The 22,787-nt window shown below is 40.9% G+C and overlaps 1 protein-coding gene across 1 annotated transcript in view; it reads right to left on the minus strand.

The window, feature by feature from the left end:
• Positions 1 to 12,430, minus strand: part of STAC (SH3 and cysteine rich domain) — a gene marked incomplete at its 5' end in the record, with an annotated part of 74,686 nt that extends 62,256 nt beyond the window's left edge. Inside the window, one exon of the mRNA XM_082479678.1 lies at positions 12,314 to 12,430. Coding sequence (XP_082335804.1) covers positions 12,314 to 12,430 — 117 coding nt within the window. The remainder of the gene's footprint in view (positions 1 to 12,313) is intronic.
• Between the last annotated feature and the right edge of the window lie 10,357 nt (positions 12,431 to 22,787).

The raw sequence follows: 22,787 nt of genomic DNA on the forward strand, positions 1-22,787 counted from the left end.
TATGCAGTGGTGTCTATGAGTATAATTGTGCTGCAGGGGTGATAAGGAGATTTTTTTCTGGAACTCAGCAGCTAGTAGTAAAGACCAAATGATGTTACCTCTATTGCTACTTCAGGAATATTGTATTTATCGCAGTGTGCCAGAAAAAATAGGTTAGTTTTCTCATCTTATTTGAAAAAAGGTCTGACTTTTTTTTTACCAGACTGAGTGGCTACTTCTTATAGCCAGCATCTCGTCATAGCTGAGTTCTCCTCAGAGGCAGATCACGCTGTTAGGATTTTTGTTTTAAGGCTTGGCTGTTATTTTTTCAACATTTGTGAAATGATTTTTATTTATCTACATTCTAGCAGGATTCAAGTAGGTCTATTACAGCTGTTGGCATTCATTTTAGCTTTGATAATCTCTAAGGAATCACTTTTCCAGAGCATTTTTCTTGGATGCCACTAAAAAAGCCAGTGCTGTTGAAGCACAGGATTGCAGCCCAGGGAAGTCTGTGGGAGCCTAAGCTGCCAAGACAGGAGCTCAAAAGTCCTCCACCAGCAGTGCAGTTGAAAAGGGATGTCCTGAGTTGCATTGGTCTTCAACTACCTACCCAGAAAGGAGGAGACTAAAAAGACAGGGGAGACCAAGAAGAGGGCTTAATTTCTTCTGCATAAGGAATGCTTTCTATTACCTCATTGCCTAGGTTTTAAATTTATGTACAGTTTCCTGCATAAATGTGTAAAGAAAACATGAGGTTACATCATAAGATAAATAGGCATCCACAAGCAAGGAACAGACTACGTAATATCAGACAACGTAAGGAAACAGTCTTTTTTCAGTGATGCCCAGTGATAGGACAAGAGGTAACGGGCACAAACTTGAACGTAGGAAGTTCCCTCTTAACATGAGGAGGAACTTCTTTACTTTGAGGGTGGCAGAGCACTGGCACAGGCTGCTCAGAAAGGTTGTGGAGTCTCCCACTCTGGAGACATTCCAAACCTGCCTGGACGCCGTCCTGTGCAACCTGCTGTAGGTGACCCTGCTCTGGCAGGGGGGTTGGACTAGATGACCTCCAGAGGTCCCTTCCAACCCTGACCATTCTGTGATTCTGTGAAACTAAAATGCAATTTAAGGCATTTCTTTGTGAATTAAGTAAGCATGGCTTGGGTATAGGTGAAAGGGAAAGTGCAAACAGTAGGGTTTGCTTTTTTCCAAGAATACTAACGGCTTGAGTGCCAGCATCCACACAGTGTTTATAAAAGGTCCCTCCCCCTAACAGAAGAACCACCATCCATTTTCTTAACAGGAATCTTTAAACTTGGCTAAGCTTGGAAACCTGGAAGTTTTTCCTGTAAGGACAGAGATCGCATTGGCTCGTTGTATCAGAGAGTCTGGTCCTGGATTAAAGCATTCGGGTGAGAACAGGAACAGAGAGGAAAGAGAGAGAGAAACATGGAAAGGCAGAGAGCGAGTGGGTGAGCTAGCAAAAAAAAGTTAACTGTTCATCTGGATCTTTAAAGGCCGGGAGGATGAAGTCCATTTGTCATTACGACTAACTACAGGAGATAGATCTAACTGCTGTGAACCTGCCAAAGACTCCTGTGTGCCCGTATTTCATGAAACTGGTACATGATTCATCTCGTAGCTACAGTTTAATAGCAGCACTTCACATTTTGAAGTCTGGATAGGCTCACATTTTTCTCTCTTTTTGTCATAGGTGCATAACTTTCCATTATAGGGCTGGCTGGAAAACAGCAGTTCCACTTAGCAAAAATTTTCAAAGTTTGAATGATTTTGTTCCACGTTGACATAAAAAACAACTGCAGCTTTTCAAAATGTCTTTGAGAGAGCTGTGGGCAGAAGAAGGGAAAGTCGGACCGACTAACCTGCCAGGGGAACAGACGACTGACCAGTTTTTGTAGGCAAGGTTCAAGACCTCGCTCTGACAGATTCACTGTGGTGTTCACCCTACTTAAATTCAAGCTTTTAACTCAGCTGTGGCTGCCTACTATGGTCAATGGAAAAAGATTTCCCCTCAGAGAGGCTAATTCAGAGCACACAAGGCAGGCTTTTCCTCTAAATCACCTTTGATAAAACAATTTCAGTCTGTGTTCCATTTATAACATAGAGAGACCGAACTACTAACTTAACTGCCTAAAGTTGGTCTCTAATTACAGGCAGGGCTGTACTATTTAACCTAGGAGGCATTTGTCTACTCTTTTGACTTGAAATTTCATCTGCAACTGGGGAAAGCTTCCTGACAAAAGTTAACACACTCAAGAAAACTGAACTCTTCCTCAAAACCAGAAGTTTTGACCAAAAAAAACCCCAACAAAACCTCCCTTGACAAGCACACATTTCACTGGAATGTTTGTTAACGGCAAATCATTACAAGTCACCTTATGTTTTTTGTAAATAATTCCTTAATTAGATAATTTGAATTGAAAGAGAATGTGTGAACATAAGGGAGAAATGAGCTGGACACACTTATAAACAATACATATAAGTACACTAAGAGGTACAACAAAAATTACCTATCCTGGATCTTTGAGTTGATTGATACTGGTTGATAAGTTAACAGTCGGTGCAGTTTAAAAACACATATGAACCTAAACATCTTAACAACTGGATCCTCAATTTAACTGTAGAGAAGTCAGCGGCACTCTGCCAAGTTTTCCAAGTTTGCCTAGTGTATTTTTTTTATTTGTGAGGACAGAGATGCCCAGTCCAAGGCCATTTCTCACCCTGTGTGTGCACAAAGGCAAATGAGGCTGGTTCAAGATTTTCAGCCCCTCAGTTCAGTCCCAGGACATTTTAGTTTTCAGAATAGCTACCATAGTGTTTTAATTGGCAGGGACAACGCTGGCAAATCAATAATGAATAGTACACTTACATGTGTGGTGTTTGAGGAGGTGACTTGTATGCATCCTATCAGAAATCTGACTCTTGGCCAACAAAAGCTGGTACCTTCCTTTGCCATGAATGAGTAATTTTTGTAAAAACTGAATGACGTTAAATATTAGGGTAATGGAGATGCAAGTCTGTCTCTAAGATTCTATTCAACGTTATTTGCTATAACAACCCGTCACGTTGACTTTGTTCTCTCACCTAAGCTGTGCTTTCATAGCCCAGATTTCTTTGTCTTACTTTGATGAATAAGCTAAGGAAAAAAAATATTCTAAATGCTGATTTTAATAGCTTTATGAATACCAGTTTATAGCATTTTGCTCCTTTCTGAATTAAACTTAATCATCAGTTACTACAGGTCAGCTGCATTTTGCTTTCTTATTCAGAACACAACTGCTAAAATGATCTTTATTAATAAAGCAGTGCATGTGAGGCATTTTAATAAAGCTTTTAAATGGCACTCAGAAATGGAGTATATTATGTCTACAGGAAAGAAAAGCATTCAAGTTGTCACAGTTACTCGCCTAAAGGACCCTGTCTGCAATTCCGTATTGAACTTGCAGCCTCCTGCAGCTGGGAAACACCTCTCTCTCACAATTATTAATGCTGTGGCATTTTTAAGTTACACCACTGCAGCCCCTAAACTATAACACTTCCATTTGACCGTGCTTAGCAAACTATTCTCATCAGTTAAAAACAGGCCAGCTAAGAAATGCTAACTTGTTAATAGGAAAAATTCTATGAGCACCTAGCACCTTTAAGCGAACGTACAGACATAAGGCTCATTTTTAAATAAATAAGGAGATATGCAAGTCATTTGTCATATTTAACTGCTGATGTCAAAGACACAAGAAGTCTGCTTTTCAGACATCCAGCGTAAACACGTTTTGCAGGGTTCCTGAGTTGTATTCCTTGACAAAAAGCATATATCCGTTGGTCTACTAGATTAAGGTAGTTTCCTCGATTGGAGGCATATGTCAAAGGAATTAAAGGTCAAGTTATTTCAGTCATTTACACATAGACTGGTCCTCTTTGCTAATGAACATGCAAATTTCGCTTATGCTTCAGCTAGAATGTAGACATTCACTTGCCTGGAAAGGCAGTGCTCTTTTAACACTGAATGACCATTTGCCTATGCAACTGGAAGTTGTGCAGGACTAAATACTGTGTTAAGAATATTCAACTCGTGCTCACATCTGAAAGATTAGTCCTCTGCCTGACAAACACAAGCACAAATTTATCAAATATGCCATCTTCTACCTATCAAGAGTATACAGCAAAGGCTCAGGTAGGCTATAGGAGAAATGCTCGTCATACGAGGAATTATAGTTTTCTATTAGGCGATTATGATTTCCTTCCATTTAAAGTAAAAAAAAAGTGTAAGAGAAAAATGAACCTCTAAGCCAAGTTTCGGATTTCAAGATTTCAAGAGGACAGCCTTTGAAGCACTATGTTCTCTTGAAGAAATTCCGAGCCTTCGGCACACTCAGCTCCCTAGGAATATATTTTAGACCACATCACACTTTGGAGTGTGACACAGAAGGACCCAAGCTAGTGCATCTGTCTGAAGGTACGAAGGTCTTAACAGTGGTCTGGAAAGCAGCACTGCTGTGTAAGCAGGTCATTGCATCTGCTAACGAGCGCTGGCTCTCGGGAAGTACTGCGTGCTGATGAACCCACGTGACCACAGAATCACAGAATTTTCAGAGTTGGAAGGGACCTCTAGTCCAACTCCCCTGCTAAAGCAGGATTGCCTAGAGCACATTACTCAGGACTGCATCCAGGCGGGTCTTGAAAATCTCCAGAGAAGGGGACTCCACAACCTCCCTGGGCAGCCCCTGTTCCACGGTTGTGGAAGAGTCTTGACCTTTGCTAGCCTTGAGGTATCGGGTTAAAGACATCAGACAGGGTCAAGTACTTGGATGTGCTTGGATGAGTAAGAAGTATATAATTTCTTCAAAGCAAATCTATTAATACTACCTGGAATACAAAACAAAAAAAAAACCAAAAAGTTTCTGTGAATGTGTGCTCCTGGCAAACTGCATGAAAATTGTTACCTCAAAAAGGAAATTTGGAGTAAGCAAAGAGTCCACAAAGAATGGTGGGGAGGGGAACAAGAGAAAAAAAAAGACTACGGAAAACTGGCATGCAAATAAAACCTGAGCTTTCAAGCAGAGTTCCTTAGGCCTAAGCATGCTAATTGTCAAGAAAAGCTGAGTGAGTCCTTGCAAAAGTTATTTGAAGAAATGTCAATGGATTGATTCAGGCCAGGGAAAGCAAAAGAAGAAAGAGGCTGTGGTACAGTATGGATGAGATAAAAGGCTGGCTCAGAATTTAAGAAACACTTCATCTTACTTTCTTCCCAGAACAATGATTCTGGGGCAAAACAATAGGAATAATAGGAAAGAGGTTGCAGAAGTGGATGTCATGATATTAAAAAAGCAGTTCAATGTGCCTGCTGAGGTGAAAGGGAGAAAAGAAACCAGTTAATCTCCATTACAAAACTTACTTTGGAAGTCAAGGAACAAGTATTCTTTACGAGCTTTATCAAGCCAGAAATTATACAAAGTAAAATAGAAGTCTGTCTCAAGAAGTGGGAAAATTGATCCCAGCAAATACGGATTTGTAGATCTGACCTCAATAGTGCTTGACAAAAACTAAAACAAAAAAAAGGTAGATCCTCCTAGACCAGTTCTCTTGGATAAGATGAACAATTTTATAGAGAAAGAAAATGTTTTATGTCAAAGGTAGATTCTGTATATTTGGGTTTCATTAAAATTGTTGAGTATGCAACCAAAAGGGAATCTATTCAATTGAAAAGAAGGGAAGTAGTGAAGAAATTTTAAGTAAAGTTCAATGGAAGATGGTTGCTATTGAAAGAAGTACTAGGTTGAAGGAAGGTCATCGGTACAGTTCTTCAAAGAACAGCACTGGTCTAGTTTTAGGGTAAATCTTGCTCTCTATATTTTTATTACTGAATTTGATGTAAAGATTAGGCATGTCATAAGGTCATTTCCCTCAGACATGAGGTTGGAAGCATTGTCAAAACTGAGGAGGCCTGGGGCTTGAGGGATGGAGTCATGGAAATGTGATGAAGTTCAGCTGTGGAAATGCAAGCTGTGCATCCGAGACCTGATCTAAACCACTTTAGATGAGGACAGACAAATCTATCCTGGATCCACTGGAAATTACACAGAAATAGAATGGCGACCTCTGGTTGACCAAGGGGTGACTAGGAGACACAAACAGTATACAGTAATGACCTTAACAGACATCCGAAGCATGGTTTCTGGGAAAGTTAGTGAAGCATTAGTGATACTGTACAAGATCTCATGTAGAATACTACGCACAAATTCAGTCACACTTTTCCAAGAAAGGTTATTCAAAACTGAAACAGGTGCACAGATCTGCTACTAAAACGAGATGAAGAATGGAGACTTTATCTTATGTCAGCCTGGCCTTATTCAGGTTGGGAAGAGATATAAAAGTCTGTTCTTACATGATGGAACCCTGCACCAAGAAAGGAAAAGAGATGTTTAAGCTAAAGCCACATTATCAAAATTACAATGCCACACAAGCTGGCCAGAAATAGACTTAGACTGGAATGAGAAGGGGGTGAGGAGCAGAGGGCATCCCTTAGCCATTAGAGCATTCAGGTGTTGGGAGAGCCTTTAGAAGTAGTGGTAAAACCTGAACTCAACAGGATTACTTTATGAAAAAGAATACAGCGTGAGAAACTGAGATGGCAGGACTGGACTGCCTTCCAGCTTTGAAACCAACTTGTTTTGTTTCAGTGTAAATTTGCACGCTTTAGTAAATCCATTTTTTTACCCCACCAGATTTCAGTCAAGTCATCTTCAGTTGTTGAAAGGTAATAGACATTTTCTTCATTTTGGCAAGGTAGGAAGTGTGGATAGAAGAGAATGAACTGATCACAATTCTATTTGCCTTAGATATCTCAATGCACCTAGGAACTGATCTGACATATATATCAAAGCGAAAACAATACCAGAGTGTTTTCATCAGAAGAAAGAGTAAGAAAGAGAGAAAAGTCAAAATAAACGTAAATACAAGAACAAGCCTGCTCAAGAAATTATTGATAGGATAGAGTATTACTTTCTTGCTCTTAATGAAATCTTCCTGTATGTAATTTGTTCTAACACTTCATCAAAATACATAAAAATACTTAAGCTCTTTTCTTTCCTGTAGTTTTACCTTCACAGTATGTACTCACCATTTTACGCAGAGGCATGGAGGTAAGATTAAGGAGGATAACCCTTTTTTTATTCCCCTTTCAAGGGATTTTTTAAAGCTGTTTGGTATTCCTTTGAAGACTACAGCAGTAGTTTACATACTGGATATTTATCACTGGTGTGGAGGGTGAAACACTAACTGTACACCATACTCCCTGCCCTTTTAAAATATTAATTGATGAGTAACCATCTATGGAGGCTCATAAAGTATTAACTCTTTAAGTGGGGAAGATCTCTGCTTAACAGCATAGCACCAATCCTACATGATTTAAATCCCATGAAATCCTATTAAAAACCAAAGAGTTTCAAGCTGTTTACGTTAGTTCAGTATCTAATTCTAACACCTGGTTTTGAAACCTCCTGAATGCAATACTGGTCTATTAGACCAGCAGGACTGGGGAAAGTAAGTTCAATCTTCTTGAGCAATGTGGGAATATATATAAATGAAGTCTGTGTCTTGAACTTCAACGCTTAATCCATTTTTTTGGCTTGCTACTTTTCAGCCACTTCCATTTTATGAACTACATATCAGGTTAGCTAGTATTTGAACAATTGTGCTCCGTCTCCTCAATTGCCATACTTGAATTTGAAGATAATGGTCTGCCTCCCCCTGAATACTGGCCACTGGGTAGTCAGTGTATGGAAGTGTCAGCCTGAGACAGACTCATTTATTTTGTGAAATACATAGTCCAGATACCACATCTGTTTGGAGGTCTAGTTTCTCTTTCTTTTTTTTTTCATGTTTCAGCTATTCAACTGACCTGACTGACCTGAATGTAAGCAATTTGTTAGGCTGGTGATTTTTGTGGTTCAGAGGAAAATTTTGAAGCTGTCACACCAAAGATGCACGACTGCGGTACATCACAATTATAGCTGGACTTTATAAAAAGTAGACGGAAATGGGCAAAGCTGTGAAAAAAACCCAAACATTTGGCCTTCACAGATATCCACTGCTTTCTACAAGTGAGTAACTTTTAGATGACAAATTGCCTGCAATGCCAGGGGAAGGGCTTGATAGCCCTTCTGGGGTGTATGAGAAAGCCTGACAGATGTTTAATATACTTGAAAGGAAACACTAATAGCTTGAAGATCAGCAGTGCTGACCAACCCTGCTGGTACTAGCTCAAACATTATAGATGTTAAGCAACTCCCCCTCCTTCCCCCCCAGCGACTTAAAAACGGTAAGGGAATTTTCTGAGATAGACGCTATTGTCTATGAATACCTCCAGCCATTTTTCACAATATAGCGATAATGACTTGACTCATACCTAAAGAAATCAGCAGATGGGCTCTTTCCTCTTCATATAGAAATGTCAGTTTAATATAAGAAGGATAAAGCTGACAGAGTTATGTGCCAGCTATGCCAAAACATAAAGAAATATTGCCAGGTGTAGGAATTTTTTCTTTAGACATATATTCCTTCAAACTTTAGTTTTGTTTACTAAATTCCAAGGTATCTTCATATAAGAGACATCAGAAATATGATATCTGTTTGCTGCTACCAGATTTCCACTTATATTGCTAAGTTAGTGACTACAAAAGTGTGCAATTTGTCTTTAATTGCTACCACCAGGAGCAAATTTTCCCTTAGGATTCATTAGCTAATGACTCCTTCCTCGCCGAGTTGTAAATCTACAAAAGTCGTAAAAATCTGATCATTTGCCTTCTTGGAAGTTGGATATGAAGGACCCAAACAGGTGGGAGCCATAACTACAAACATATGAAGGTAACAGAATTAGCAATTACATGTATTTGTATGATACCTTCATCAAATTATTCTCCTGGTAAACTTTAAGTACCCACTGAAGTCATACTTAGTTGTGAAGTAAATGTTTTCAAGAGCGAATAAATTAATACATTAATTATTAGTTTTGCAACTTCCTTAACTATTCAAGCTCTAGGGTTTTCAGCACAGTAGCAGTATGTATAGTGCTATAGGATGGCCCATTTACAGCATATTTACTACACTTTGGACACTTATTTGAAGTTATATTAATGAGACAGTACACTGGAGGTGCTATGTGTAAAGTACTTGAGGACCCATAATCCAAAAGACACAGACGCATTATATAGCAATATATATACTATGCCATAAGGCAAACGTACTTAGAACATGCTAATGGATTTGCTCCTAGGGCCCAGGAAATGTGTATTGAAAGTGTATTTGAATTTTGTCATTCTGAGCAGCTGTACCAAAGTCCAGGTGTTAAGGTGTTCATGATGAGGAGAACATGCATGAGAGTCTGGTCTTCAAGCTTTCAGCATTTGAGTGTGCTCACCTCTAACTACGCTCCTAACCCATAGGAAAAGGTGGTGGGAGGCTTTAGCATTTATTAAAGAGTGAGCTGCTTTCCGGTGACAGGGGTGTGTGACTAACACATGGGATTCATTCTTCCAAATTTCAGCTACTTCGTAGCAGCCTGAAGTTCTGCCTCTCAAACTCACCCTAGTCAGGAATTGCAATATCTCCTCTGTGTCGTCTTCTGCGTACGGTTTGGAGTGCGCTAGATAAAACATTTTTCTGGACTTTGGTACTACAAGGGACTAAGCGCCACAGTTGTCTATGATTACACAGGACTGGAAGCAAGCTTGCTACATTAGTGCTACATTAGTTTTTCAAAATTGGTTGTTGTTTTTTTTTTCCGCTGAAATGTTTTCAAATGCATTTTGAAGGTTGTTATTATCCATGTTGTTTCTGTTCCTATATTTGGAGTCATAATAGTGTTTTGCCACAGAAACAAGTCATCGTGGGGTAATTAGATACTGCACAAACTGTTCTGCAGTAGCTGCAGCAAACATGAACTTGTTAACCTATGCAACAGAGAGCACCTGAAGAAAGCTTAGCCCTCTGTGAATGACAGGACAGCTCCCTCAGCAAGGGACACCATGGGATAAAAGCTTGGACACAGACGCTTGGCACGCACTGGCTTATGCCTTTGTCAAAGTCTTTAGCTTTTGAAGTACATCAGTTCTCTCAGAAAAAAAAAAAAAAAAGGCTCAAACAACATTTTTATGAAATCATTGAGAATTTTTCCATTACTTCCAAAAGAAAACATTACATTTCCAAAAAATAAAGCTTATGTCATTACCCCAGTGATCAGAAGGTTCGACTCAATCTACTGAAATGACAATACAGCATGCTTTCTGATTGTATTTGCAGTTCTAAAATGTAAATACGCAGATTCTATGTTTACTAAAAATATCTGTTTGCAAGTAATGGCATCAACTGCACAGTCATATTCCAATGTACCGCTTCAAATGCTCACAAGACTGGAAAAATTGATGTTAATGGCATTTGATTATAAACCAGTTTGTAGTCTATTTGTTCTCTGGCCGCATGTGCCTAATTCCTGTTGTCATCCTTGCAAGCGCATGGATGCACAGGCAGCAAGAAGGAACCCCACATGCAGCACTCCACTTTCTCTCAGTTTAGGATTCACACTGGTCAGTTTGTCTTGGGCACAGAGCTCTGTCACCCAGCAGAAAAGTCCCTCAAGCACCATTGTAATGAAGTGCCTGACCATGTGAACGGTACCTGGAGTTCATAACCACCTGCCCAGGACTGAGTGAGGACCAAAGCTGGGAGCACAGGCAGCAAACAGCCGGCCAGGCCCTGTGCACAGCCCAGCACACATGAGGACATGGTGCTGGCAGTGCGGTGAAGGTTCCAGTTACTTTTGGAACCTCACAGGGCGGCAGAGCTTCCCACTGGCCAAATAACAATTCAGCAATTCCAGAGAAGTGGTCTCGGGGGGAGATTTAGGTCCCGATCAACTGGATCCTTTCAGAGCCTGGGGTTAAAGCAATAACCTGTTTACTTTTCATTTTCCATTAATCAGGAAGACTGCAGCAGCGTCCCAGTAGCGCTGAATGTGTATAGTGAATAGTGTGAATAGTGTATGCTATTGCTGCTGGGAGAGCTCTTTTCTTTTAAAGAGGCTGTTTTACATAGGAAATACCTTAGCTCTCCTCCTTGGAGTACAGCATCTAATAAAAAAAAAAAAACAAAACCAAACCCAAAGCCCACGTCAGATCTCTACCCACACAGACAGATAATTTCGACTTGCTCTCCAGAAACCTAGCTATAACTGCAGAATAACGTAGCAGTCTTCCTACGTTAGACCCAGGCAGCCACTGCCTTTAGACTCGGGCCAGCACAAACCTTCCCTGTCAAGCAGCTGTTTTGCTCACACAGTACCTCCGAAGGCTGGACCCAGCTGTAAGCTCCTAGTGACAAGGACCTCCTTATTTTCACATGTTTACACAGCACACGGCATCACTATGAAGTTCACAGGAAGATCTGTCAGGCGCTATCATGATATCAATCACAAGTAAGTAATAGAGGATCGGTAAAAGCACATTACCCAGGTAAGCTGCAAAGAACATTCATTATGTAAGGTTACTACTTTTCTCCCTTTACCTCTATATCTTCAAAGTAACATAGTGCCAGGCAGAAAAACTTTTCATACGCAAGTCAATTAAAAATTCAGAGCCATGCCATTTGAGCTGGAAGTTGGCTTTCATTAAGGTAAACTGAACCACATTTAAAAATTAATAAATAAATAAAAGGCTGTGAAAAAAAATATATCCTTTTCTGGGTGGTATACATAAGGATTATTGTGCCAAAACTGTCACTTATATCCTGTTTCAACCACTGGCTCGTTAAACAGTGAAAGTTCACTGCTGGGTCTGCCAAAGAAGGTGAGGCAGGTGAAACACCCCAAGCCCCCAGGAAAAATTCTCCTCTTGGAACCTGTGAGAAAAATCAATCTTTCCAACCACGAACAAAATCCTCTGAGTGATCTGATGCTCGGTGTGAAAATAGCTAACAACATCTATTGGCATCAATCCCCTCCCTGAGCCCCACCACTCCCCCAGGTCCTTATTGTAATAACAAAGAGAAAACACAAGCAAAAATCCCCCAAACCCAAACATCTCAAAAGGCAGGTATTTTCCCAGCTCAGGCTCCTGAGCTGCCCAGGTGACAGGGAGAATTCAGAAGTAGGAGTGTCAGAGCAGGCACCGCAATGAGAGGTGGCTCACAGCACTCTACCGCTGACCCTGGCACAGGGTTCCAAATAAAAATCAAAGCAATACATCTCTTTTCAAAACAAAGAAAGAGTAAAAAAAAAAAAAAAAAAAAGAGAAAGAAAATCTCATTCTCTGAGTACCTTTGATTCCTGGCTGGTAGTTGATGCTGGAGAGGGGGGCTGCTCTGTGCTCTCCACTTCATTCTCTTTCTCCACACTATCCACGCTGACTTCAGTCGTGCTGCTTGGAGGAATCATTTTACCTCTGAAACACTGCTACTATCAGGGAAAAAAGCTACAGACCTTTCTCGTTTTTTTTCATTTAACGGCCTCTTTCTTCTCTGCTCTTCTGGAGCAAGTGAACTCCGACCACTCGGTTTCACTACATTTGCAAGACTAGAATTCTCTGGATTGCCTTTTTTCCCTCTTCTCCTCCTCCTCCCCCTCTTTCTCCTCTCCCTCCTTCCTCCCTCCCCTCCTCTATGCGATTCTGCTGCGAGGGCGGTAAGTTATCGATGGCTCTGTAGGTCAGTTGTGTGCCTGCTTCTGTGGGTTTTTTTTTCCCCCCCGGTCCTCCTCCCCTCCGTGTGAAGCCCGGAGGTGTGGAGCGGAGTCGCGACCGTCAGCCCCGCCGCGATGCGATGCGATGCGATGCGAGGGGAGTGAGCCGAAGCAGAGAGCCCCAGCCACGCACACACACACACGGGGCACTGGAGGGAGGAGTTGTATTTCTAATGCTGTGAATAGCTTTTGGAGGAGCATGTGCTGTCATAGTAGTGGAAGAAAGTAATGCGCGCATGCACACACACACACACACACACACACACACACAGAGGCAGGCAGCGTGTATGAGGTTTGGAAGCATTTTACCTTTTAACAGGCTGCAGAAAGCAAAGTTTGAAGGGCAGCTTTATATTCTTACAAGTCTTTTCCTGAAGAAGGACTCTAGAAACAGAGGAGAATAATGAGGCTCCCCTTACTTTGTCCCAGAGAAGATTATTTAAAATCCTGGCTACCCAGCGTCTCTAAAGCTCCCGCCTTGCCCTACATCCCAAACTTGCTACCAAGCGACAGGACAGAGTCAGGGGAGAGTCACCTGTGGATCCACATGTTCTTTGCTCCCCTCCTGGGCAGGGAAGCCCAGCTCTGAGCCATGCACACGCTATCAGGGTCAGCTGGAGCTCCCGCTGCCGTGCGCATCCGATACCTGTAGGTTGTCATAGTGATAACACTCCATCGGGCAGCAGCAGAGCAGAAGCAGCCGTCGGGAAGGGCCTCCTGGCTTCCCCCGGTGCTGTCATTCCCGAGTATGCGGCACCCGAAGTCGCGCTTGGGGCTGCAGTAGTGCCGGCAGAAGGTCAGCATGACATTGCTGGCTGGTTCAGATTGCTTTAATATTGCTCGAGATTTTGCCTCTGATTTAAATCTGCTGCAAAGGTGCCTGTCAGCTCTCTTCCCTGCTGAATTAAGGTTCGTATTGTGAAAGGTTGAATGGATGCGCTCCCCACCAGATACACGCTTTGCAGAGCAGGAGCCACTCCATATGGCTGGTGGAGATGCCTCTTTCATTTAAAGAAAACAGAAAAAACCAACCCAAACATGTTTCCAGCAAGCAATACTTACATCCTGGAAAGTGAGAAGAAAAAAATTGTCACTGAGTTGATCTCTGCTGGAGGTACAGGTGTTTGGACGTGATTTGCTGAGGTCTGAGTGAGAAAGGAGCTCCAGAATCCAGCTCTGGCAGAGGGCACCAGATTCTGTTCCAGCCCCATCCCTTAGAAACACAACCTCTACCCGGGGCTGCCTTGCAGGCCCCCTCCACTTCAAATAGTCCGTGCGTGAAAGTGAAGGCAAGTTTTCAAGATAGTAGGGGTTATAAGGATGAAAGCCGGAGCAGAAATTGCCCTGCAGCCTCTGTATTCTTAATAACTATGCAGAAGCCAGGGAAAAAAAAAAAAAAAAAAAAAGCTTTTCTTTGAATCCCGGCTGAATTTTCAGGACTGGTAGTTAGATGGGGAAAAAAGCTTTATTTCTTTGAAACAGAGCGTGTAAGATACCGAAATCTTTAGCAGAAAATAAACATGAAATGCAGCAGTGCTATTTGTACAGCTACTTCAGAGCAAAAGTGTGTCTTAGCAGTCTGCCAGTAGAACCTATTATTTGGCCTGTAGTCACTAACACCATTACAGAGATCAAAAAGAGAACACTGGTTGCTGTTGAGGCAGTGTCAGTGACAACTGAGATTGAAGCAAGGAAATACAGAGCTCAGAGGGGCAGATTTGGCAAGTAAGTAAAAGAATTTATTTCCAAGGGTTTGATTTCTGAAATACAACAGCATCTTAGACAGTCCTCTTCACAGCCGGAGGAATTCTCCAGGTGCAAAGCTCATTTCTTCCGCTCAGCAAGTGAGATTTGGGCTTTGCTGTAAAATCAGCCTCTTAGCAATGAGCGGGAACCGGGCAGAGTCACATTTGGGGAGAATTAGGGCAGCTGTGGGCAATGGAGATCTTGGCAGGGGGACAGCAATTGTATGCTCCAGCTCTGGCTGCGGTATCCTTCCCTGATGCTGCAGCCGAGCCCAGCCAAGTCAGGGCCAGGGCCATGGGGTCTGCCCCCTGCAAGGACTGTTCTGCGTGCCCGCGAACGTGGCATGTGAGAATCACGAAACTCGTTTTTGTCCAGTTCCCCAGCAGCGTTGTGAACCACTCTGTCCTGTTAAGAGGCTCAAAACCATCTTCTTCTGCTTAACCGGTAGGTCACTTTTGAAATGGACCTGGAGTGGCTGGTTAATAGTTAATGCTCTAAGTGTTGTAAAATCCTGCACACATTTGGTATGAAAAGCTTGAAACGTCATGACTGTGTAAGTGACTATCATACCGCTTTTTACTCTTTTTTTTTTTTGTTGTTTTACCAAATTAGTACTGACACCTGCTGCACTCCCTCTCTTCTCCCAATTACTCACTTGTCAACCACGACTGATCTGTCAGTTTCTTGACAATTAGCCTGGGAAAGATGAGTCAAACCTAAAATCTTACCAAAAAAGCAAAAAGGAAAAGAAGCCGGATTTCTTATAATTTTATTTCCTTCCATGGGAGCTGCCTATTGGAAATCAAATATTCTGTATAACAAAACAGACTGATCAAATTAGATGAACCTACATCTTCCTCTCTCTCCCACGCTTCATTCCTGAGAAGTTGGACTTGTGATTGCTGCCGATCAGTCTCTAAGTGAAGGTACTCGGCGGAAATGTAAGCACTGCAGCGCAGTGCTAAACAAGAGAAAATTGAACAGATTCTCTAGTGAAGAGATGAGTGTAGATTTCTGGAGTGGGGAAAGGCAATTTGGATGAATAATACATGAGAGCCAGTTCTCAGCCCCCAGCTGAAGTTGTTGCACCGTGTAAAGGCGCTTGAATGTTGCCTGGGAGTCACCGCCAAGCATTCCGCTGCTGGGTGGTCCGAGGCTGCCTGCATGGATGCTACGCCTTGTCTGCCTTCCCTTCCCTCCCGCTCTCTGGCTGCACACACAAAGGTGTCGGGGTGTGATGCAATGTTCCTCTGCAGCGGGGCTCCAGCAGTTCTTCCTAAGCTCTGGCGGCAGCCGGCACAATAAGAGCATCCCAGAGGCTCCTGCCACCAGGAATAAATACACACTGCTGTACTGCCAAGTCCTACCTGCTGTAGAGCTCCACGGTGGCAAGATTAAGCTGATGTAGGGGTTTTGGCCCCTGCTATGTTCTTTTGCCTTCTTTTTTTCTGGTACAGACATTCCTCCGAAATATTTGAGCACCTCTCTGCAAAAGAGATACATGACTAGAGCTGGATTTCACCAAAGGGAAGATATGAAATCAATACTTTTCAAATGATGCTATTTCTGTTTAGACCCCCATGTATTTACTAAAGAAAAAGAAGAAGTAAAAAGGAGAGAGGCCACTATGGGTGTCATTATTCGCTGCCTGGTGCATAAACCATCCCATACGACAGAGCAAAGAGGGTATAAGGGAGCATATAGAGACAACGCTCCTGATAAATGGCACTATTTTAAACCACTACGTACCTCCCTCTAGAAATGTACAAAGCAGTGAGGAGTCAGGCCTGTTTCCACCAAAGCAGAGCCCTCGAAGGAAAGAGGAATTAAGTCTACTGAGAGTCCAACTTCCAAAAGGATGAAGACTGAGTGCCACAGAAAACTATTATACACAGAATAAAGGCTGCAGTTCTGGCACTTGCAGTGAAACTTGATCCGCCTCTCCCCAAGTCCCTCAGTCCAATTTGTGAGTGTTCCAGGTGAGAAATAGTAGCTGCATTTCTTAGTCAATTCAATTTTGTCTTTGTGGAAACTAGCAAGAGGATACCCCTCTAGTGCCATTTGTGATGGGGAGTTTTACTTTTGGCATGGTGCGTTTGGCCAGATGTACCGGCGGATGTCTTCACTAGGCTCTCCTCTCAAATATCCACTAGCACCCACAGCTGGCTACTAGAAGGCAAAGACCAGACCGTTGCTCTACTGGAGTATCTGCCCGTGCTTCCAACGAACAGGCTTGTGGGCACTTCTCACCATCAAACATTGTACCCACAGAGAAAACAATATTAAAATAGTATCAGGTGGCTGGGTTTTTTTGTTTATAGTCACACCCCCCTTGTTTGCTTTCAGTACAATCTCAGCAGTTCATTGAGCAGCTAACATGGTAACACACACACACACACACACACACACACACAGAGGATTCTGATTATTAAAGTGCCATCTAAGGACTACCATCACCAGCTCATCAGGCTGGAAGCACAAGCTGGTCAATGATCTGAAAGCATTCCCAGTACTAATGGGATACTGGTTGTTTGCATTTTGACTAAAATGATCTCAAAGTACTTTTTAGAGTTAAAGTATTAAGCCTCCCACTGCTCCAGGGAGTGATTACACTGTACCAAGCGAGTAACGGTAGAGGAAGCCAAACCAACAGATTTGTGCTTGTACTTAGGCAGGGAGAAGAATGGACCCTCTGCCTGATTATTAATTTTAAAACCCTCTTTCTCTCCATCCATAGCAATGCCACAGGGAGTGATGCAGAAATCACGCTGCACCTTGGGCACCTTGAATCTGTCTTTCAGAGAGATCACAATGAGATTGAAACACTGCTACCCAGACATCTAGACCAGGAGGAAGAAGAATGCTGCATCCTCTTGTGACAGCAAGAAATGTTTGAGAAGGGAAGAAGAGGATGTAATTATAAAAGATGGAATTTAGCCAAGATACGGCATGTAATATGTTCAGTCTTACAAAAAGCATTGCAATACCTTTAAATAACCAGCGACAGTCCCGACCTGATTTTACATCTCTGCTGGCAATATGATTCCTTCTCACTTTTTATAGGAATGCGATATAAAAAGAAGAGGCCCGTGGAATCAGTAGCACCATTTCCTGCGACTCACAGATGCTCCTAGAAATTCCTTCCATTTAGTAACCATTTACTGACTCACTCCAGTATGACTGTGATAGGAACACCCTGAACCAGTTCAATGGGTTGCTTCAGTGGTGATTTAGCCATGTACTAAATCTTTTCAGGGTATCCATGCTCCAAATAGTTTAAGAGATAACCAAGATATAACAATTAACATCATCTCCTCCACTCTTCCTGGACTCCGCTTTAACCTCACTTCTGTTTCCTTGGATAGTCGTTAAGACTCTTCCTGATGGCTCTCAGTACCTCTCAGAAGGTTCTTGTATAAACGTACCATCTCAGACAGCTCTATCTAACTTTTTTCCTCAGCCTTTTCCAGGGTGGGGTGGGAGGAATCCCCCACAGGGTCATCACCCTGGATCTTGGGCATTGTTTTTTTTTTTTTTTCTGAAAGGCTTTTGATAGAAGGGAGCTTTCAATTGCCTCTTTCTTTCCTAGACCTTCTTTAACCTGAATTGTTCCTTAAATTCCTTTGTCTGGTTGTTAGCCTCTCCAGGTGTGAGCTGGGTATTACGGCCTGCAGGGCTTTACTGGATTTGTCTCAGGTTCCTGTTTTGTCCATTCACTCTGGTATTGAATACCATCATCATGAGCTATTTCTTAACTAATGTCAGTGAAAACGCATGGAGAGCAACGTTTTGCTTAGACTGTAAATAGAATCCAAAATAAGATCTGGCAAACATTCCCAGCATAGCTGGTGGTGAACACAAGGATATGTATATGCATTCTTTTTTTTTTTTTTTTTCCATACAGAAATCTTATGGCTATGCACCAATTTTTAAAAGGCTGTGTATGCACAGTATTTCCTGTCTTAGGTAGTTACAGCGTGCCTGTCACTGTAATATTTAGGCACAAACAATGCATGCTGAATGCAAAATGAACCTCACCGTCAACTGCAAACCTGCAGCAGTTGTGCTATCATCTTTTGCTTTGGAAGAAAAAAGGTGTGCCTATGACCTTCATCAGGTAAGTGGGGCTTTTCTACAGGGTGTGGTAGAACCCAGTTACGCACAGCAAATCTTTTAAATGCCTTCGAACCCTATAGGATGAAAAGCTTTGTAGAAATATCAGAAATTGTCATTATCAAGATTAACATTCCACTCTATCAGATTAGTGCATGTGTCAACTGGAATACAAGTATGTATGATGAGGGTTGCCCACAATTACGTAACTTATTATAATGATCTATTACAGCTCTCAAACAAGAAAATAAATGTTCAGCCTGTTACAAATCTGATGGGACAGTGAATATACAGCCCAAATATATTGGTTTGTTCCTTGAATCTTGATAAGAATCAAAATTTGAAAGATATTGATGGTAGCCAGGTTGTTATCTCTCTACATAATTACTAGTAAAATTTGAATTGAGCAAAAAATGAAGGTAAACGTTAAAAACACTGCAAGAGGTTATCTATAATGATTTGTATTATTTTCTTTAAAGCAATAAAAACTCTTATAGTTCAGTGAAAAGTCATAATAGGAAGATAAGTTTGTCTTCTTGGTAAAGACAAGACTATCACTATGAACGTATCAAATATAATCAATACATTTTTAGAAGGATTCAGGTCAATTTACACAGAAAAAAATCAGACCTCACTATTAAGTCTGCAAGCAGTGATAAAACCACTAAGCATTGTAGTTGAGAGCCTTTCCAACCAGATTTCTTAATAGAAATAACATCCATTTTTTAAAGTGCTCCAGTGTATACAATTGTTATATTTTGTTGCTTAAAGCAATAGGAAAGAATACGATCACTTACTTCCATTTGAAATCTCAACATAGAGGATTCTGGAGTCACTGCTTCTTTTGATAAGTACATATCACTGCCTCTTATTATTCAAAGGGGTCAAGCTCAGCTGCAAGAGCAAACGATTTCACTAGTAAAGATAGCGAAGAATTTTAGAAGTACAAACATCAGAAAAGACAAGAAATAAAAGAAAAATGAGGGGGAAATTGTCAAATTATGAGTGCCTTTACCTTCCACATTTGTAACTATTTCTATTCTTCATTGGATTTAAGAAAAAAATCACTCAAGGTTTCCTTATGTTTGTTAGTTATACCACCTGAAGTAATACCACTCTGTAATTGTCATTCTGATGCCTCACAGTGTTTGAAGTATTCAGGCAAAAAGGGATTGCACACCGGACCCAGTAAGAGCTGGACCTCTCCTGATGTTTCCATGGAATGGGTTGTCTCAAATTCAAACGCCTAATAACTGAGCTCTATGGTTTCAGACTTTGAGTAAACAGGGTACTGAATTATTTTGTAGATTTAGCCATATAATTGGTCAAATTGATTTTGATAACATAACTGAGTTATGTTATCAAAAAGTTACGTGAATGATGATTTAGCTAATATATTGTTTTCATTTTGTAGTCCATGATACTTCTGTGTCTTATTCATCTCTTTTACTGGACCATGAGGAAAGAAAAGACAACTGATCAATGAGCATCAGGGTGGCTGAAATCTGGAGGATAAGCAAGTTACTACAAATTCCTAGGGAGGGCCAATATTTGGGATGCTTTAATTTAGCACAAAGCAGAACTAACAGAACTGAGCACAGGTGGTTGGACTTATATCAGTTCAAGGGACCAACAATTAAAGAAAGCAGTGGTTTATGGCAGAAGGAATAGCCGTCATCTCATAATGTCAGGGATTATTTCAAACTGGGGCATTCTTCTGGGATCCCCGATACAAGGAAATCCAGCAGACTTGGCAGTCCACGTGATCATAACATTCAAGAGATGCAGACGTTAGGAAGATATAACTTCAGCCAGAAACCAACTTTGATTCACGAAAAAATACGAAAAGGAAAGTACTAGTAATCAAGGTGGAATACAACAGATGAGATTGTCTTTCCAAGGGGATGTGACCAGCCCTCAGCTATGAACTCCTGCAAAGACAGAAAGTTTACATCTAAATTGTGAACTCTCCAGGCTAGATATTGCCCTTCTATTTTGAATTTGTACAGCACCTAGCATCTAGTTTTGCTTTCTGTCTGGTCTTAGGTATTACAGTAAAAGAAACAAATAATTTAAAAAGTAAATACATGTCTACTTATCCCAGTGGCACCGTAAATCTAACTTGTGCAGTATTTGGCTGTGTTCAAAGATTTTATCACCAAAATTTTCCCTTTGCTTTCCCCTCTACTCTCCCCCTTGCCTCCCTTCTGTTAAAATAAACAAAGTTCTGCTTTTCTGCACTGATTATTAGAAACTGGAGGAACAAATATAAAAACATTTTAAATTAAAAAAAAAATATGGTATTTTCAAGACTGAAAGCTCAACCAAAGACGTTGAAGTAAAAAAGTAGAAGCTAAACAGTAGTTTTATATATATCTATAAACACACATGTACATGTGCTGCATACTTACCACAGTAATGGCATCGTATATTGCAGTCACGTTGAATGATAGACAGTAATAGGCATTAATGCTTAGGAAAGATAGGGGAAAGATCACTGCAGTAAGGACTCCATACATCAAAAGAAGCAGTGTAGAGAATGATCTGATTTAGAAAAAAAATGTCTGCTGTGTATTTGTGTGACCCCCTAATGAGAGCTTTGTGTAGGAAATCTATTTTTATCTTCCACATAGAAAAGCAAAGAATGTGCAGAGCTGTGAATTATATGCTTTAACCACAGATAGCCGGTAAAGGTTTTGACTTCTTTTGGGATATTTTTTTAATCCCATTGCACCCGGTGGAGTTATAAGGCTGCTTGCAATATGTCTTAAAAGCCATTTCTCCACGAACTGAAACACACTGTGCTCAAATCATCATGGGATTTTTCAAAAACTCTTTATGGACCTTTCTCTTCTTCCACAGATGTGAAAGCTGCCTTCCTTTGGCCTGGACAGAAAAGCTGGACCATAAGCAATCATGTAGCAGAAAATCCTACCAGCACTTTGGTCCAAACCAGTTTAGTTCTATTTTCCTTGTTATTATTTTTTTTTATTATTATTATTAGGCACCTAAAAATTACTCCTGGACCCCATTCTCAGAAACAAAAACAAAAGTAATCTGGTGCTGCCTTCACTCACCTCACGTCCTTACTTTTACTCCTTAAAAAGTCAGGATTGAAAACTTTATTCTACTGAACCAAAACTTATCTGATCTAAGTGCAAAAAGTGAGTTGTAAGTAGCATAAAATACATGATAGCAAGCAGCTGCAACCAATTTTTTTCCAGCCGGTTATTGTTAGGTGTTGTTTGCTTAGCAGCTGGTAAATAGGCTATTAAAAAGACTTGGAGACAATTTTCCAAGAGACATGAATGACACCAGAGTCCTGAACTGTGGTTAACGAAAGACAGAGAAAGCTAATTTTTAGTTTAAAGAGAACACATCTCCCTCCTACCCAGAGAGGCACATTTTGAAAATTACAGTAAAAGCTTCTGCGCCAATTCTAAAAAACATCTTCCCTGAGCAATACACTTTTGCACATGAAGTTTCAGTCCTATTATTCTATTGACAAGGGGGAGTCATTCACATTCAACTATCAAAAGAATAAATATTTTGAAAGAGGATTATCTTAGAGGGAAATTTTGAGGATGCATGCAAAATCCTGTGACCCCTAAAATTAGTAAAAGGTCCCAGGATTTCATCCCTGCAAACAAATCCAGGTGGTTCCAGTTAGGCATGTCTGCTGTTAGTTGTGGGAATCAAATGATTCTGAAAATACAGGCCGTAACAGTTATCGGCTAAACAGATCAGACAGTGCTATTATAGTCAGCATGCAAATCATTTTCCCTGTTAATTATATGCATCTAATGTCAGAGACCTAATTATCCAAGAAAAAATTTAAATTCCTAAAAGAGTACAGAACTGAAAAAAATGGAATACAACCAAACTTCCCTGAAGTTTTCACTCATGACATTGTTAGCCTGAAAGATCAGCATGGATTTTAACTATGTTTTAATGGTGGTTTTTTTTTTTTTTTCAAGTGGCATAAAAACATGAAAAAGAAAATCCTGGGGTATATTACTTTCAAAAACCTCTTTCCAACATTTCTTGTACCAAATTACCCTGGTCAATTTTTTCTTTCAGTCACCATGAGAGAAGCATCCCTGGAAATGTACAAAATTACTTGGTGAAATACAGTTTTCCGTGTATATTCATTTCACCACTGAGAAGAACACTCACAAATTACTAGGGCCATGAA

This window comes from Vanellus vanellus (genome assembly GCF_965231255.1).
Source record: "Vanellus vanellus genome assembly, chromosome: 2".
NCBI lineage: Eukaryota > Metazoa > Chordata > Aves > Charadriiformes > Charadriidae > Vanellus > Vanellus vanellus.